The sequence below is a fragment of the Sebastes umbrosus genome, chromosome 1 (genome assembly GCF_015220745.1).
Source record: "Sebastes umbrosus isolate fSebUmb1 chromosome 1, fSebUmb1.pri, whole genome shotgun sequence".
Classification (NCBI taxonomy): domain Eukaryota; kingdom Metazoa; phylum Chordata; class Actinopteri; order Perciformes; family Sebastidae; genus Sebastes; species Sebastes umbrosus.
In genome coordinates this window covers 20,480,657-20,500,030 of record NC_051269.1, presented here as the reverse complement: position 1 = coordinate 20,500,030, position 19,374 = coordinate 20,480,657, and the positions used below count along the sequence as shown (strand labels likewise).

General features: G+C 40.7%; 1 protein-coding gene across 2 annotated transcripts; it reads left to right on the top strand.

Moving 5' to 3' along the window:
* Positions 1-1,544: 1,544 nt before the first annotated feature.
* On the top strand, positions 1,545-16,896 carry pank4 (pantothenate kinase 4 (inactive)). 2 transcript variants are annotated; one of them, XM_037773252.1, is made up of 20 exons: positions 1,545-1,710; positions 2,091-2,173; positions 3,057-3,265; positions 4,310-4,493; positions 4,631-4,723; positions 4,867-5,020; positions 6,272-6,453; positions 6,666-6,747; positions 7,651-7,751; positions 8,071-8,076; positions 8,845-9,000; positions 10,312-10,424; positions 10,894-10,981; positions 12,062-12,213; positions 13,143-13,198; positions 13,337-13,386; positions 13,693-13,797; positions 13,881-13,981; positions 14,183-14,251; positions 15,232-16,896. In XM_037773252.1, the coding sequence occupies exons 1-20, from the start codon at positions 1,587-1,589 to the stop codon at positions 15,473-15,475; spliced, it is 2,352 nt and encodes a 783-aa protein (XP_037629180.1). In that variant the 5' UTR covers positions 1,545-1,586; the 3' UTR covers positions 15,476-16,896. The 2 variants fall into 2 exon arrangements, with proteins under 2 accessions (XP_037629180.1, XP_037629190.1); XM_037773262.1 differs by lacking the exon at positions 8,071-8,076 and having other exon boundaries at positions 1,546-1,710.
* The last annotated feature ends 2,478 nt before the right edge of the window (positions 16,897-19,374 follow it).

The following is a 19,374-nucleotide window of genomic DNA, read 5'->3' as shown; positions in this document are numbered from 1 at the left end:
AACAATTAAATCTCCACATATGTAAATAATGCTGCTCCCCAAGTGCTCCACAGACAGACTTTGGAAATCCTTTGTTCCCTGAGCCATCAAACTGTACAACACCTCTCTAGGGAGGGGGGGGACAAAGGAGGACGGTCTGCAGGACAGATAATAATGCACACAGTGCACTTTCATAGACTAAGCTACTGGAGTTACCCTACACTATATCCATTGTTAACAGTCTCTTCTGCACTATATTCACTTTTTTTAATAGTCGTGTATCACAGCTGTTACCCTGCACTATATGCAGTTTTAACAGTTTTTCTTCATCTCCTTGTATTTTTATATCTGGTATATTTTTTTGTACTTTGCACTACTAACTTCTTTACTGCCTTTTTACTAACATGTTTTGCACTATGGAACTGTGATGCTGGAAACTTGAATTTCCCTCAGGATCAATAAAGTTACTATCTATCTATCTATCTATCTATCTATCTATCTATCTATCTATCTAATTAGAAAATACTCTCTCATATATATTGTGTTGAGCCAATACATTTTCCAGTAGACGTTCAAAGTCACAGATAATATTTTCCAAAATAAACCTACAAATATCTTGCCACAGTTTTTTTTTTCTCAATCAACTTTATTTTAAATTTGTAAACAATACAAAGAACAATTAAATCCCCACATATGTAAATAATACAAATAAAGGAAATAAAGGGATAGATAAAGATAGATAGATAGATAGATATTTACATAGATAGATAGATAGTAACTTTATTGATTCAGAGTGAAATTCAAGTTCCCAGCATCACAGTTCCAAGGTGCCAAACATGTTGGTAAAAAGGCAGTAAAAGAGTTAGTAGTGCAAAGTACAAAGTACAAAAAAATATACCAGATATAAAAAATACAAGGAGATGAAGAAAACTGTTAAAACTGAATATAGTGCAGGGTAACAACTGTGATACACGACTATTAAACAAGTGAATATAGTGCAGAAGAGACTGTTAAAAATGAGTATAGTGCAGGGTAACTCCAGTAGCTTAGTCTATGAAAGTGCACTGTGTGCATTATTATCTGTCCTGCAGACCGTCCTCCTTTGTTCCCCCCCCCCCCTACCTAGAGAGGTGTTGTACAGTTTGATGGCTCGGGGGACAAAGGATTTACTGAGTCTGTCTGTGGAGCACTTGGGGAAAAACAAACAAACAAACAAAAAAATAAAATAAATAAGTTAAATAAGAAAAAGTAACATAACACACAAAAACATGCCAGGGGTTGATATATAAATAAATAAATAAATAAATAAATAAATAAATAAATAAATAAATAATAAATAAATAATAGTAACAACTTGCCACAGTTAATAAATAAATAAATAAATAAAATAAGAAAAAGTAACATAATACACAAAACATGCCCGGGGTTAATATGAATAAATAAATAAATAAATAAATAACAGTAACAACTTGCCAGAGTTAAATGTTTACAGAACACACCATGGTTGTAACACACACGCACACGCCCAACGCTTTACGTGGATGCTGATTGGACGACGCGGGGGCGCGCACGTAAGCACGTACGCAGACGCAACGTTGTTTCCGACCATGGCGGAATGTGTCGGACTGATCAGCAGCACTAGTGGACACACCATGGATAAAAGCATTACTCTACCGCCAGACGAGATATTCCGCAATTTGGAAAACGCAAAGCGGTTCGCCATAGACATAGGTACCTGTGAATACACACGTTATCTCTCTTTCTCCAGACACTTTAGCGTGGGACGTAGATGATGTTGTGTTGAGGAGCAGCTGTGTCGCAGCCTGCTGCTATGACAACACGTCAGAGACTTTAAGAGAAGTAAACAAGTCTAGCTACTAGTCTAGTTTGAGTTTGTTTAACAGTGGGTAGAGTTTGTTGAAGATGGAAGTCTGAGGTGGTTTCAGGAGTGTCTTTATTATCTGATAACACTGACAAACCTGGTCCACTTTGAGCAGAGACACAACAACCAGCTGCTAGCTAGCCTGGGTTTAAGGTCTCTGTTGAGCTAGATAACAGTTTCAAAGGTCTCAGGGATCTTTAATGAAGGTGTTTACTTCTTGCTTGAACAGGGGGATCTCTCACTAAGCTTGCCTACTACTCAACTGTACAACACAAGGTGGCCAAAGTCCGATCTTTCGACCACACTACAAAGGTGAGTATCCCCAGCACTGATCTCCCAGTAGACCACTTTTACACTTCACACACCAACAACTAACAATAACCTGGTATTTTCACTTCATTCTCACTGTGCAGTATCATTTTCCACTTGTGCAATTCTGTTAATAGTCTGTTCATTGTCAATACTGGTTATACTGCTCCTATTTTTATACTTCCTTCTATTTAAATGGTTCATATTTGGTTACACTTTTTTACTGTGTTAGCTGATGCATCTTGTTTTTTGCTCTATCCCCTTTTGCTGCTGTACACTGCAAATTTCCCCACTACGGGACTAATAAAGGAATATCTTATCTTATCAGTTTCTGTAAAAGCTGTGGTGTCCTGTGCCACGTTTTCCTACATCCCACAAAGTTCAACCTGTATAGTAGCCTGCATTTTCTCGTCAAAATACCTCCTCTAGTCCAACAGGTAACCCTAACATAATGCCAGCTAAACAACTATATCGATCTATGCTCCACTCTAGCAGAGGCAAATCTTAATAGCAGGATGTAATGAAGTATTCACCAATCCTACATGTTAAATTGGGACAGTGCAATATGTTGCATCTGTGTAATATTGGACTATTGTCAGTGCAATATGGGCAAGACGGTAGACGGTGCAGTGCACTACCTGGGTGCAATACCTGCCATGGTGTGTGTGATAGTATGTGCCATTATGTACGTGGACTGTGTATGTGTTGAAACATCTGTTTCTGTGGAACTGTTTCCCTATCTTGTGTGGAATTGTTAATTTTTATGGTTGTTAATGTTGTTTTAATTTAGTGTTTGTAACTGCAGTTGGACGGAGTCCAGGAAAACTTTCCCCACGGGGACAATTAAAGTATATCTTATCTTACCTCCTCTGTGTTTCCCCTCCAGGAGGCTACCAGTGACGAACTCTATGAAATATCCGTGCAGGAAGAAGTCACTGCACGTCTGCACTTTATCAAGTTTGAAAATGCTTACATTGAGACATGCTTGGACTTCATCAAAGACCACCTGGTCAACACGGGCACCAAAGTTATCAAAGCCACAGGTGGAGGGGCACACAAGTTTAAAGAGCTCATTGAGAGGAAACTGGGACTCAAGTGAGTATACAGACCAGCTGTGAATATAACCCAAGAATCTGTTTTCACTTTACTCTAGACACTGCATGCACAAACCGAAACAGAGAGGGAGGAGGCAAATATCTGGCATATTTCTCATGATTAAATTGGAGTAAACAATGGTCCTCTGCCCTCGCTGTAACTGATTCACACCCAGAGCAATATCCTGTCCTCTTCCTGTGAATCAGGACAGACTTGATTGTTTATTAGACCTTGTGAAGACTATTCTGGGAAGTATCTACTGTTTACTGGGGAACTAATCTATGAAATCAGCTTCATGTATTTATTTGTCTGCTTATGTCAACACACATGGCTGCAGACAGCTACTCTGTCCAAAACATGTAAATGTCTTGTATTATTGTAAGAAAAAAGGAGATTGCACATCATCTTAAAGGTCCAGTGTGTAGCATTTCTTGGGATCCATTAGAAGATATGTAATATAATATTCATAACTATGTTTTCATTAGTGTATAATCATGTGAAACTAAGAATCGTTGTGTTTTCATTAGCTTAGAATGAGCCCTTCATATCTACATAGGTCCTCTTCACGGAGTCCGCCATGTTGCTTTGCCATGTTTCTACATTAGTTCAGAAAAGACAAACCAAACACTGGCTCTAGAGAGAGCCTGTCATGTTTTTACGTTGCCTGAAGGCCACAGTAGTTCTCCGACACGCTTGTGGTACTGCTGTAACGTGAGCTAAAGAGTGCAAAACCGTGGTACCGCCAGCCGCTGTCTCAGTAAAGTAGTGTTATTATGGTAATGACGTCCTCTGAGTGAGGTTAACGGCGTTACCGCGGTTTTGCACTCGGTGGCTCACATTACCGCAGTCTTGGAAAGGGAGGAGTACTCAGTTGGCTGCAATCTGCAACCACACCACTAGATGCCACCAAATCCTACACACTGTACCTTTTAATGGTTTACCAGATGGAGGACAACACATTTGTCTCCTGCTCTCTGGCTATATTTCACATTCGGCTGAGGATGATTCAGTCTAATGGACTTTTTATGTGCTGCGTTGTGGCAGAGTGGACAAAGAGGATGAGATGACCTGCCTCATCAAGGGCTGTAACTTTGTGCTGAGGAACATACCCCACGAGGCTTTTGTGTACGCCAAGCACGCTGACTCAGAGTTCCGCTTTCACACGACTCAACCTGACATCTTCCCTTACCTGCTCGTAAACATCGGCTCCGGGGTGTCCATAGTCAAGGTAATAACCGACGAATCAAACATTTTGTCGGTGGTTTAGACAAGCAGTCCACCTTTATTATTAACTCATTGTCTTTTGCTCTCACTGTATTTGATTCACACAAAAAAGCAACATCCCATTCTCTCCCTGTTCAACAGGTTGAATCAGAGGACAAATTTGAGCGAATAGGAGGAAGCTCAATAGGCGGAGGGACGTTCTGGGGCCTTGGAGCCTTGCTCACCAAAACAAAGGTATCCTCATTTATAACTTCCTCTCCTTTTACAATCAGATTGTAATAGCTGTCACTTTGAAGTCAGCCAGTAAAGATTAGATTCTCAGTGCAATATTTTGTCCCTTTAAACCTCGTGAACTTTAACCCTTTTATCTCCTGTAGAGATTCGACGAGTTGCTACAGTTGGCCTCAAAAGGGCAGCACACAAACGTCGACATGCTCGTCAAAGACATCTACGGAGGATCTTATGGCTCTTTGGGCTTGACTGGAGATCTCATTGCGAGCAGTTTTGGAAAGTCTGCTACTGCTGACAAAGGTGACACATGAGCGAGCACAGTGATTTTATCTGGCTTCCCTGTAGCGTTATCGCGTTAACTTTGACAGCCCTAATATTGGTATAAGCAGTTCATTCAATTGATTGGACCAGAAAATCGATTAAAACACTACAACCATCTTTTGAGTATCAAACACTCTTCTATGGGCGTTTTTAACTGGAAAGGTGGCTTAAAAAGTTAGTAACTTCCTCATTTGCTTACTTCCAAGGGCTGCAGCTGCAGTCAGCTTTGATTCATAGTTTGTAAAATATATTTCAGTGGTGACCCAGTTTCACAGTGAAGAAAATATCAATGTCTCCATTGAAACTCAAACCACTCCTGCACAAACCACAACCATACGCTCAGAATGTTGCAAGCAGTCATACAGTCTTGCAGCCGGACACCGCTGGAGAGGCAGTGTGTAATGCGCAGACATATAAGCCGCAAACGTGACTTTGAGGTACTACAGCCACATGTTATATATGGTTTGAAAACACAATTGCATTTGCCCTTGTGTTTAATGTGGTCACAATGCGTCCCTGACCACCTCCGGAGGTGTTTTGGCCGATGGGATTACAATCCGTCCTCAATGCGTTTTGGGTGCATTTACACCTGTACTTTCATGTGGTCAAGCACTATCCCGTTGCAATCCGATCACCCAAAATGCATTATAATGCCAGGTGTAAAGGGTCTTTTTGTAACCTGGCTGACTGACTGAGCCACTGCAAAGGATTGAGTTTAAATGAGATTACAGGATGTCACAAGGTCCAATACATATTTCTGTTGTCTTTGTGATGTAATCTTGGCAAGGCCGGCTTCATATTTTCCGGTTTTATTGCAAAATCTGTGAACCGATGAACTCTCACACAGTTACAGTTTCCCTGATACTGCCTTGTTCTCTCCGTGTGCTGTATTTGTAACTGGTTGGCAGCACTCAACAGAAATTCACCGCTTCTACCGGATTATCGAAGCAAATTCATATAAATTCAGTCTGAAAACACGGGATATGATTTTGATATTGTTACCTAATCGTTGTCCCAGTGCTTATATAGTTTTGTTATACTGAGTATTGCCATTTGAATACTGAAAAATCCTATCAACTACTGAAGGTGTTCTGAAGAAGTGCTGCTGTTGTTCTGTTAATATATTAGTGGCAGTACTTAGATATTCAAACGTCAGACTTCTCAGTTTTGTGATGGGGATATTTTACTTATTTTATTTAATGTTTTATATAAGTCTGCTCTGAATTGTAGAGTTCTCTAAAGAAGACATGGCCAAGAGCTTACTCCACATGATCAGCAACGACATCGGGCAGCTGGCCTGTCTGTACGCCAAACTCCACAACCTGTCCCGAGTGTACTTTGGAGGCTTCTTCATCAGAGGACACCCTGTCACCATGCACACAATCACCTACAGCATCAACTTCTTCACCAAGGCAAGGCCTCCTCCTCTGCTGACCTAAAAACAAACTAATCCTATCACACAGTGAGCACAAAGTGTCTTGGTGCTCTACAAGAGTTCCTAAATGTCTGTATTTTTTCCTCGTTATTACCCATATAGCTCAGTTTAGTCCTGACTTGGTTTGCTATCAGCTGGACTTGACTGTGTTTCACTTACAACCCAGATTTGTATGTGTTGTTATTGTAGGGTGAAGTTCAGGCCTTGTTCCTGAGACATGAAGGCTATCTCGGAGCCATTGGAGCATTTCTTAAAGGAGCAGAGGAGGACAGTAAGGAAAAACACACAAATACACATTATTTCCTTCAAGTGGTGTCAACAGGGTTACAATATATTAATAGATATTAGGCTGAAACATTCTAATGTCATATAACAGTGTGTCAAGGAAATGGTTTTGGTGGTTTCTGTTTTTGAAAACAATGTGGTTGAACTTGTGTAGCTACTCTTTGGTGCCTGCAGCTACACGCATGCAAGTCCTCCCTCACACATCAGGGCTGACTGGAAACCTGTAGTACTACAGGAAGCAGACTCTTGCATATTTTCACTGACATCAGGTCTGAATAACATCCCTTCAGTTGTGAAACTACCGAACCTCCCATTTCAATCTCACATTTAGCACCTTGTTGTCAGTTGCTGTTTGCAAACACACAGCATTCAAAGTTGGTCACTCCTCCTCGACTCAACTAGCGAGCGAGCTATAGATTGACTGTAGAGAGAGAGAGAGCGTCGCTAGTGAATCGGAGAAATAAAACATTATTTTCTGATTGTTTCACTGCGGTTAAGTTCTAAAACACGAAGCCGAAGGGCTTGACAATGCGGCGGCATTTGACCACCTGAACGGGCTGCACATCCTGCGTGCTGTTATTGGCTGGGGGTTACACCCCCACGTGGGGCCCAAAGGCAGTTTACAGACACCCAGAAGCGTCCCGAGTAAAGCAAAATAAGAAGATAAGAGAAAATACAGTCAGAGGGCTGCAGAGTCTCTGTAGAAACAGACACCACCACACACTTCTAGTGGGGCATAAGTGATGCTTTAGGGGGATTATTTTTGTACCAGTCTATACATTGTTTTTTAGTTAATTCTTGCATATTATACCTTTAAGTAATTATAAAATGCACTATAATTCAAATGTTAACCATAAATATATCCTAATTGCATCTTGTACCTCTCTAGATCCAAACCAGTACAGTTGGGGTGAGAATTATGCGGGAAGCTCGGGCCTGATGAGCGTTTCTCCGGATATGAATCCCATGCAACGAGCACGTAGTGGAACGGTGAGTCTGCAGAGGAGACAAAAGTTATCAGATATGAAGACCTGAACCTGGGTATGGTAAGGTGTGATGAACCACATGACCTATTTTCACTCTGCTCCTGGCTCATTGGTTTTTATTTCATCCACCTTCTTCCATCATATTTCTGATATTTTTGAGCTTTAATTCACATTTTTATTTTTGATCTCCTTTATGGGAACACTGTCACCGCTGTCCTCACTGAATCCATAAACATCATACAAAGACATCCATTAATCTTTGATCATCTTTCTTTTCATTTCCTCTCCACACACTCTTCTGTCTACCTAACCCTCTCCTTCAGTTTCCCGTAAGTACCTCCGTCTGCTTTCACTGGTGTGCTCTGGCTTGATGGCGCGTGACTCCTGTTTTCTAGCTGTAGACACTCGACTTCAGTATTTAGAGGTGTCAGGCATTCACTTTGTTCACTGCAGATTTTTGAGCTTAGTTTTGATTTTGCTGAAGATCTTGTCACAGTTTTGTCCGTTACTAAATCATTTTTTTGGTCAAATCACATGCTGGAAAAATAACAGTGTTTGATGTTTTTGACAGCCGCTTTGCTTTTGGATTCCTCTGTGTGATGCTTTGATCATGCTGGTAGAGCATCAGGAGCTGTTAACCTCTGAGCTGCACTCTCACCACTGAAATTCCTGCTTTTTTCCAGCTTAGTTTTCTAGTTTTCATTAGTGCAAAATGTGATGCAGGACTGCAAATGAAATATGAGCTCATCGTTGGTGACTTACCACTCGAGAAACCTTATATCGATGTAGTTCTTTAATGGACTATTGATTGTGTCCCACAATTAATGAATCTGCTGGCTTCCTTTAGCTTTTAGGAGTAAATCTTTCTAGAACGTTCCCTCCTTGTTCTTCCTTACTGCATCTTCCTCTCTGCCTTTTTTGTTCTCTTAGAAAAAATACTAACATGAGTGAAACCTACCAAGTGTTGCTTAGAAAAAGGGAGATAATGTGAAATATGTCCCAGAATGAAAGTGATAGCTGGAGTAGGCTTTGAGCAAGTCTCAGTCTATGGACAAGACAGACAGCATGTGTCTTGTCTGTGTCTTTGTTGTGTCTAGTTTGACATGTTGGAGATGGACCGCCTGGAGAGGAAGCTGGTGAATCTGCCTCTGCTGCAGGACGCTTCATCGTACATCCCCGACACCGTGGACCTCACAGAGGACGCTCTGGCCCGCGAATACTGGCTCTACTGCTTCGAAGACGCCCTAGACGGGGTAGGATGGTGTTTCATGTTTTTCATGTTTTCTTGAAGGAAAAATCTATTAAAAGTCCCATATTGTAGACAGTGAGATTTCCATGTATTTTTTTTTTTTATTATTAAGCAGGTCTAGGTCCTATATAAATACTTTGAAAGTATCAGAACGTTCAAACCAAGAGAAAAGCACACAGCCTGTATTCAGAAACTGTGCCATTAAACAAGCCGTCAGGACTTCCGTAAGGTTGTGATGTCATAACTATACAGTCTCGTCATTGAAGCATGTAGAAGCCCTAAATACAAATTTGACCCTGGAAATGAGCATGATATGTCCCCTTCAAGGATTGTACAATCCCGGCTTCTAACTGCTTGAAGTGTGTTCATTTCTTCCCGTTTTAATCCTTCACAGTCTGCAAACTGATGATGGAAATTAATTTAATGTTTCTTTAAATGCATTAAAATGAAGCATTCTGTAAATATAGATCTGTGACGCATTTCACATTTCAACAGGAAACCGTTCTTTGATACAGTGACTGAGTTCAGAGAACAACAACACATGGAAAAGTTTTATTCAATAAACTCTAGATTCGTACTTCTCATTGGAGAGAGATTTGTACAAGAGAAAGACAGAAAAGAAGAAAAGTTTTCCTTTTTTTCACTTCTCTCTGACAGTATTCAGTTGTTTCTAGGAACCTATCCCATGCTGAGTGATTTCCCACAGTCCACAACACATTCAATTTAGGTTCAAACCAATGTAATTAACTGATATGAAAGCATTGTTCAGTCAGAAGCAACACATGTGGACAGAGAATTAAAGCTGCAGTCGATCACTTAGGGCAAATATGATAAAAAAGTTATTTTTATAAAACTGCCACTATATAAGTATGAACCTGAAAATCAGCTTGATATGTCCCCTTTAAAGAAATTAAGACAATGATGAAAAAAATAACTTTAATCTCTGCCTCCTCAAATGGATTTGTGCCTGTATGATTGTAAAACAGATGAACAAAATGGTGAATTAAGGAAGAAGCTCCCGCCAAAATTTCACATTTACCATTGATATTTTAGACAGCTTACAGTACAGATTGTTTGCTGTCAAGCTAAACTGTATTTGCACTGGAAAAAAACACTGTATGATATCATGTTGCATCATCCGTGTTTAGCCAATGACAATATTAAGACAAAAATAAGACCAGCAATGGACGGTGCATTTCATGTTTACAAGTCAGCTTTTCATATGAATTTTGTAATTTTTTTCCCCACTCTGTGTTTGTGCCCAGCAGAGGTCGTGAACATGGCTGATTACTGCTCTTGTTTTTTTTCGGAGCAGGTGGTCAAGAGAGCTCTAGCGAGCCAGCCTGACATGCCGGAGGCAGCCGAGCGAGCCGAGAAGTTCCGCCAGAAATACAGACACAAGCTGCAGACCCTCCGCCACCAGCCTTTGTAAGGACTGTTTATGTTTTTGCATGCAAGGCCTGTTCTGTTTGACCCAGAGGTTGCTTTTAGTAGACTAAACCTCAAGTCTTTCTTTCAACTTCTGCATTAGTTTCATGTCTTCAAACCTGTTGTAACAGCTCAAAAAGGGAAATCAGTTTCAGTTTTTAGGAGTCGGATGCACTGCGTAAGTATGTATTAGTCATATTAGTTCCTGTCAATGATTTATCAGAATAAACTGCAGTTAGATCACAATGATAAACATGTAAGCTTTCAATGAAATTCAACACAAAAAAGTGCCAGATTTTCAGAAACCAGCTTTCAATACAGAGTTTTTAAAACATCAGTTTGACAAAGTTTTTTAAGCAAAAACATGAAAATATCAGTGAAAAGTATTCTGACTGCATCAGCCGCCCCAGCCCTGTTGTGTGTTTGTTTTTCTCTCTGGCTAATGTAGAGTGCTTCTCTTCTCACCTAGTGCTTATGGATCCCTCACTGTCAGAAGTCTGTTAGACACGAGGGAACACTGTTTAAACGAGTTCAACTTTCCCGATCCCTACTCTAAGGTCTGACTGAAATCTATCAACCTTTGTTGTTTTCTTTCGGTGTCTTTTTCTTGTGCTACACAGCTGCTTTGGCCCTCACTGATCTGATTATGTTTTCTTGCAGTTTCATGGTGACACAGAGTATTTATTTCCACCTCATGAATTAAAGCTGCAGTCGGTAACTTCGAGAAGATATGATAAAAAAAAAGTTAGTTTTATAAAACTGTCATATCCTGACAGTAGTGCATGAGACAGATAATCTGTGAAAAAATATCATGTTCCTCTGTGTCCTCCGGTGCTCCTAAAGGCATTTACAAATTTCAACGTGCGTGAAGGAAAACAAACAATCAGAGTCGAGGAGTCTCTAACGCAGCTGTCAATCACTGCTCATGAAACTCGCAAAGTCCGATCAAACCGTCAAACTAGGCAGCGCTGATCAAATATGGATCAATATTCTGTTACTGTAATGCTTGTTTGCTCCGGCTGATGGGCGGTGCTTAGTTTTGGCTTGACTGTTTTCAACATGGCGGCTGGGTCACAAACTTTCTCATTTTACAGCTAAACAGTACACTACAAGATGTTTCTGAAAACATTTGAGGAGAGAAATAGTCATTACAGTAACAGAATCTTGATTGATATATTGGGTGCCTTCAAATGAAACTTGTGAGCTCGTGTTTACAACATGGGAGGTCGTGTACACAATATGCTTGCCGTTCAAGTGGTTGAGTCGTGAGAACATCGCTGCTAAGCAACGGCAATATTAACGTTACTGTCGGCGTCTAGAAGCCACAGAGTGGGTAACATAATGCAGGAAATGCAAAGACATAATGACAGAGGAAAAAGATGAGGCCGTTGGGAATATCAACATTTTAATCAGACATATTATACAATTACAAAAAAAAAATATACGACTCATGCACTACTGTCAGGATATAGTGACAGTTTTATAAAAAATAGCTTTTTATCATGTTTGCTCAAAGCTACCAACTGCAGCTTTAAGCCTAGAATTTAGGCAATACATTAGTGTATTATCAAAATCACATTTTCTCACATCACTGAATGCTTTCAAAGTAGCTGCATCATGTCTCTGTTCTCTTGTAGATTAAACAGAGGGAGAATGACTTGGCTCTCAAGTACTACCAGAAGGCAGTGACGTCCCTGGAGCAGTTGAGCTGGGAGGAGAGACAGTTTGCCCTGGTCAGGGGCGTCCTGGCTGGGAATGTCTTCGACTGGGGAGCCAAGGCCGTGTCGGAGTGAGTGGAGTTAATGGATTTTATACCCCGTGAGCCGCTTGGTTGATTGGTTGCTCTGTTCTGCCTGAGTGTGTGTGAGTAGTGGTGGGAGAAGCTCCGGTTGCATCTCTTGTAGTTTCATGCTTCTACAGCTTTGAACATTACTGAGGTAGTGTGTTTGGCAGTGGTACATTGTTTTGATAAGTTAGCCACTCTGGGTTAGCCAGACTGCAAACAGTTGGATTGAAAGTAAACAGAATGAAACATCTATTGAAGTGCCTTAGGGCTGCTTACCATCTGTCCCAACAAAAGAATGCAACTACATCCCAGTGATTCTTTAAGATATGTTTTAAGTTTCTGTTGCCTTTTGAAGCTTTGAGTGAGTCTGATCATAGAGATCCACAGTAATCTTGTCTTTTGACTTCCTAAAGATCAGCTATGTCCTGCTATTCTTGATCAGGACTGCCCGTCTCTTTAAGAAATTCATTTATAAGGGTTGATTTGAGAGCAGACAGGCTTCAGTGGCTAGTTCAGTCAAACAATTTAGTTTCAATCTCAATTAGAGCTGCACTATTTTGATAATTGATTAATTGTTAAAGTAATTTTTCATACAAAAATGTCAGAAAATACTGTTTTCAGCCTCTCAAATACAGACATTTCCTGCTTTTCTCAGTTTTATATCATATTACACTGAATATCTTTGGGTTTTTGACTGACAAAACAATACATTTAAAGACATCACCTTGGAATTTGAGAAACTTGAATGGACATTTTTCACAAATGCCAAACTGGAGGCTTCAAAACAGTAGTCCACGATGACTACGTCCACTTCTTCTATACAGTCTATGGTTGCAGCTCTAGTCTCAATGTTTGGAAAGTTTGGTGTTGTATTTTTACACTGATCCAAACACCCGTCTTACTTTTGCACATTTTGTTTTGATGTCGTGCAGCGTCCTCGAATCTGATCCTGAGTTTGGGTTTGAGCAGGCTAAACAACAGCTGGAAGGTATTCAAATATTTCTCTTCTCTATTATCTTTATTTTTGTTGTTGAACCATTTGACTCAAGAGAAATGTGTGGGACTTTTAGAATGACTCTTCTGCATAGAGGTAGTTCCTCAGACTGATTTCTTTTTTCCTCCTCAGAGCGACCATGGCTGGTTGATTCCTATGACCAGTGGTTTGAGAGACTAAAGGTCAGTTTCTTTCGCTTCTTTCTCATTTCAAAGCCAAGTTATTCACCGTAGCATTATTGGTGGGAGGTTAGAGGTTTTATCGAAAGCATGCGACGCCACCATACGCTGCTTTAGGATAGAAACAACTCATACCTCAGACAATGTCAGCAGCAGGCACCACCATGTTTTGATGAAGCGCAAAGAGAAAAACACGATAACAGCTTTTTGGCGCTCAGTAATATTTCCTACTCTTGCGATAGTGTTTCTGTGTTGTGTGCTTGTGATGATTAGTGCTTGAATACAATCCATCCTGGTTTTCTCTTGCAGGGTCCTCCTCATAAGTGTGCCTTGTTTTTCGTAGATAATAGTGGAGTAGACATCATTCTAGGCGTGATGCCTTTTGTCAGAGAGCTTCTCTCTCGAGGAACGGAGGTAATGAACTCTTAACAAGATCGTTTCAAAAATAATATATTCGATAAAATGTTAATCAAACTCTTCTATTTGTCTACCCTCAGGTTGTGTTGGCCAGCAACTCTAGTCCGGCTTTAAATGACGTAACGAACGGTGAATTGCAGATATTGACTGAAAGCATCGCTGCTATGGATCCGGTGATTCAGTGAGTGTTTATGAGTGTTTTATTATCACACAGATATAGAGTCAACCGACACTGCTTTTTTAAAAAAACATACAATTTTATCTTTCCTGCGTCACTTCTAAGATATCATTTTCTGTCTGATCTCATGATTTCACACCTAAAAAAGCTTTTTAAAAGGGTTGAAGAAGATCTTTGATGACCTGTGGTGTGTTTGTTGTGTAGGGCTGCTCTGAGCGAGGACAGGCTGACGTTGGTCCAGAGTGGTTCCAGTTCACCCTGCCTGGATCTGAGGTTGGTTATTTGGCAATTTTACATTTGACCTTTTTAAAGGAAGTATTATACAGCCTGTGAATTACATAGAATTACACTCTCCGTCTTTGGTAGATGCAATTTATCACACCCTAGTGGGAGGGTCGAGTTTGGACTGCACTCTTTTAAAAGCCGGAACTGTGAGCTTGGGGTGACCCACAATAGTCAAAGAATACATTTATTAATCAGAGCACTTACATAAGAATGTAGTACAATCAGAGCGCTAAATATATTTTCAATTTATGAGCGATTCTCTAAAATCAGTTGTTCGCGCTGCACAGAAACAGCTGTCTGCGGCGCATAGAAACAGCTGTCTGTGGCGCATAGAAACAGTGGTTTGCGGCGAGTAGAAACAGCAGTTTGCGGCGCCTAGAAACCGCTGTCTGCAGCGTGTAGAAACAGCAGTTTGCAGCGCGTAGAAACAGCTGTTTGCGGCGCGTAGAAACAGCTGTCTGCAGCGTGTAGAAGCAGCAGTTTGCAGCGCGTAGAAACAGCAGTTTGCAGCGCGTAGAAACAGCTGTTTGCAGCGCGTAGAAACAGCTGTTTGAGGCGCGTAGAAACAGCTGTTTGCGGCGCCTAGTAACAGCTGTTTGCGGGTGAATAGAAACGGCTGTCTACAGTGCATAGAAACATTGGTTTGCGGCATATAGAAACAGCTGTCTGTGACATGTAGAAATATCTGTTTGCGGCGCGTAGAAACAGCTCTCTGCAGCGCGTAAAAACAGCTGTCTGCCACGCGTTGAATCAGCTGTTTGCTACTACTTTTCTGTAGACACATAAGTCCTAAACATCAATCAGCATGATTCGACGATCAGTCAACGATAGACGAAGACCAAGACAACAGACTATGTCAATTCTTCTCCCTACTCTGACACCTGGTGAAGAGTTCATTAGACGTACTGTCTTATGGTCATTTAGTGCAGCAAACATGTTAAACATTATCTGCCTCTGCCTTTCCCCAGCCGTCTGGACAAAGTGCTGGCGATGGTGGTGCGGGAGCGAAAGACCGACCTGGTGATCATCGAGGGAATGGGCCGAGCCATTCACACCAACTACTACGCCATGCTCAGCTGCGAGAGCCTCAAGATGGCCGTCATCAAGAACTCGTGGCTGGCCGACCGCCTGGGAGGAAAGCTGTTCAGCGTGGTCTTCAAGTACGAGGTGCCGGCCGCCGGCCACGACTCCCCGGCGCTGACGCCCTCGTGAGCGCGTCGGAGTTTTGCGTCGGAGCGGGACAGAACGCAGAAGTCGAGCAACCAGAACGGATAAGCTCTGAATGTAAGGACGATGGTCGTATACTGCCACTAAGCGAACGACTGATTGCAAAGCTGATTGCAAAATAGAGGCGAGTTTTAAAGGCGATCACTGACAGGGAGGTTTTAAATTTCACTTTAAAACACGGTTGATTTTAGCGCTGGTTTCATCAATATGATTGCTTTCTTGCAGGTCCGACATCCTGCACCATCACTTAGTCTGCTACCATCATTACTGCCTATTGATCTCACGCAGCATCACAGCAGAGTGTGTTTTCATGGGAAGATATCACTGGCTGTAAACTTTAACAGACTGTTATGACGGGTGAGATCTTCAGCTCGTAGAAAAATCAATGAAAAACATAATTTTTGCATCAGTCTTTGACATGCTGCCAACACACAACGCTGTGCACCCATATGGGCAAATGTGATTCTATGGCTGAGAGAGAGAGAGCGCCGCAGGAGTAATAGCAGTTTTCAGCGGTAACACTTTTTACATAAAGCGTATTTAATGTGCCTTGAGGCCAATGTGATGAAAGCGTCATTCACTCCGATAGTTTTTAATTCCCGCAAAATACCACACAAACATTTAGTTTCCCAGCAATCTCACTCCATAGACTAGAGAGAATCTGTTTTATTTTTTATTATCATTACTGCCAGGGAATGAATTAAGCTTAAGAAATGAATCATTATCACTGTCACATGTGTAGCTGTTGAGGTGGCATCAGGGAAAATCAGTGGGAGAAGCAGCACTTTGTCACTAAGAGATTTGGTCGCGTTCCTCCACAAGGTGGCAGTATTCTACTGTCACAAGATTTTTTTTATTAATTATTATTATTATTATGATTTCTCCAAGGTGCTTGGTGTCAAAAATTAACACTGCATATTTCAGGTTAAATATTCTAACTGTCTCCATGGATCGACTGTAATTAACTGGCATGTATAAGCCGTAATCCATCCCTAAAAAAAAAAAAAAAAAAAAAATGCAATCGTTTGAAGGCAATAAGACCGCAGCACCTGGTTGTAACAAACATCAGACACTGTGTGATTGTGAAGCGGCTGACTGTGTTGGTGACTAAATCTCTGATTTGAAGGCAGGATGTGATTTTAAAAGCCTCGCCTTGGTGTGAAAATGTTTCCCAAAGTTACACTTACACTTGACATGTGGACTCACATTGCAATATTGTATTTGTCACATGTACATATACAGTATGTGATATATGAAGTGTGTGTGCGTGTGTATATATATACATAAATATATATATATATATATATAATATTCATTTGCATCACTTCAGTTAAGCACTCCAAGCACAATTGTGTGTATTCTCCTGACAATCGACTTTAATTAAATGGTGAAAACCTTTTATTTTATATCTTTTTTTGCGTGTCTTCATTTCTCTGCATGCGTCGGGGGAGTTTGCAGCCGTGTGGAGGAACAGGGAGAGTTGAAAGTTGTCCCATATTAAAAAAAAAAAACCAACCTGCCCCTGGCGGTATAAGAGCTCGGCACCCCGGTACGTGCTGGTTGATGCCTGCTGGGGAGCTGTGGGCTGATAATGCATGAGGAGGCCTGGCAGGGGGTCCTCCTGCTTTTCCTCTCGCTCATCACTCTCACTGCCAAAACACACACACACACACACACACCAGTTCTGCAAGACACCCTCACAGGTTTAGTGGCATCTAACGTATGTGAGCTCTACCCTGGTTTAGAATGTTTTTTACAATGTCCAGTGTGGACAGGAATGATCCCTTCCAGCATCAGTACACTCCTGGACACATTACGAGACAAACCATGTGGCGTTTTGCAGCCGTTTTGCAGGTGAACCAGAACTCTGAAACATCAGTATTTAGTTCATATCCACACCGACACTCCAATGCTTCCCTTTGAATGCACCGAGCACCACAAAGTTACAGTTCCAACAGACTCGTCCCTGCAGCTGCAGTGTGGGACAAACCATCTATTGCATGGCTTTTCACTGTATAACCTTCCAATTACAGGCAAGTCTCACAACAGGCCCTGAGAAAACAGTGCAGCATTGACTGCAACTGTTTGCATAACACTAATTACCGTAGTTACAGTAAACAGTGATTTCAAAAGACGTTTTCTTTTTCTCCAGCTTTGAATTCAACACATGGTAGCTGAACCTTTTGTGGATTCTGAGTAACAATAACATCAATTTGACCTGAAGTGTACAATACGGTACTGTGTGCATCACCACTTTTTGGATTCATGTAAATACAGTAAGTTCCTCTTGAGTCTGCGGGGTAATTTGTAGTACCTTTTTCCTTACAAATGTTATTTGCAAGTGATTTACTCAACTTAGTGTGTTAGAAGGATGGAGCTTACTGTACTGGGACACTCAAACTATGTCATAAAATAGTCATAACATGCTAAAATGGCCTTAAATAAGGTTCAAGGTTCTTTATTTGTCATTTGTCAATTCCAGCAAAGCAGTTGGCAATGAAAATCTTTAGTCTAAGGATCCTTCAACAGTGCTCGGAAAATATGTATATATAAAAGGGGAGATCACACAAGTACAAGTAAAAGCAAATAGGACACATTCCTCTGGCTCTCGCTGTAATATGATTGATTTAAAAAATATATATATATATATTTATTCCTTTATATTAGTGTTGTGCTTCACATGTCATTTATAAGACACTTTTCCTTTTCAGATTTCATGAACAATGATCAAAGATACAGCCAAAAGAAACCAAAAACACAAACAACTTGGTATCCGTAATACAACATAAGTACATATGTGTGTACTAGGGCTGTCAATTGATTCAAATATGTAATTGCGATTAATCACATGATTGTCCATAGTTAATCGTTATTAATCGCAAACTAACCACACATTTTTTATCTGTTCAAAATGTACCTTAAAGGGAGATCTGTCAAGTATTTAACACTCTTATCAACACGGGAGTGGGCAAATATGCTGCTTTATGCAAATGTATGTATATATTTATTACTGGAAATCAACTAACAACACAAAACACAGGTACTGCATTTAGCATTCAAAATATGCTCAAATCATAACATGGCAAACTGCAGCCCAACAGGCAGCAACAGCTGTCAGTGTGTCAGTCTGTTGACTTGAATGAATGAATGAATGAATGAATGAATGAATGAATGAATAGTTTTATTTCGGTCATACATCAAAAAGAACACAACTTTACAGTCTGTGTGAATATAAACCAACACTGTATCCATTTCACGTTCATATAATCAATGACCGAAAAAAGAATAGGCTGAAGCCCCAAGGCTTATTTTTGCCGACTTGACTATGACTTGCCCCAAACTGCATGTGATTATCATAAAGTGGGCATGTCTGTAAAGGGGAGACTCGTGGGCACCCATAGAACCCATTTACATTCACATATCTTGAGGTCAGAGGTCAAGGGAACCCTTTGAAAATGGCTATGCCAGTTTTTCTCTTCATAATTTAGCGCAAGTTTGGATGTTTGGTTAACCTCCTTCGCGACAAGCTAATATGACATGATTGGTACCAATACATTCTTTAGGTTTTCGTAGTTTCATATGATACCAGCATCTTCACTCTAGCTTTAATACCCACAACAACCTGGAAATCACAAGTTGCGTTAATGCATTAAAGAAATTAGTGGCGTTACAATTAATTTGTGTTAACGCGTTATTATCACGTTAACTTTGACAGCACTAATAAATAGCTGAATTTGCCTTCTATTCCAGGCTTTAGAAAGATAATTGGCTTTCCTAAAACCTTAAATAGTCTCTCCAACTTATGTCCATCGTCTCACCAAAATAGCTCAGGTTTTTGCTTTTGCAAAATGACTTTTCCCAACCTTTTTTGTCTGACATATCTG

Coding starts and splice junctions, on each gene's coding strand:
- pank4 (XM_037773252.1), top strand. CDS start 1,587: ATGGCGGAATGTGTCGGACTGATCAGCAGCACTAGTGGACACACCATG. Junction 3,266..4,309: donor GAGAGGAAACTGGGACTCAA/GTGAGTATACAG, acceptor GCGTTGTGGCAG/AGTGGACAAAGAGGATGAGA. Junction 13,982..14,182: donor GCTATGGATCCGGTGATTCA/GTGAGTGTTTAT, acceptor TTTGTTGTGTAG/GGCTGCTCTGAGCGAGGACA.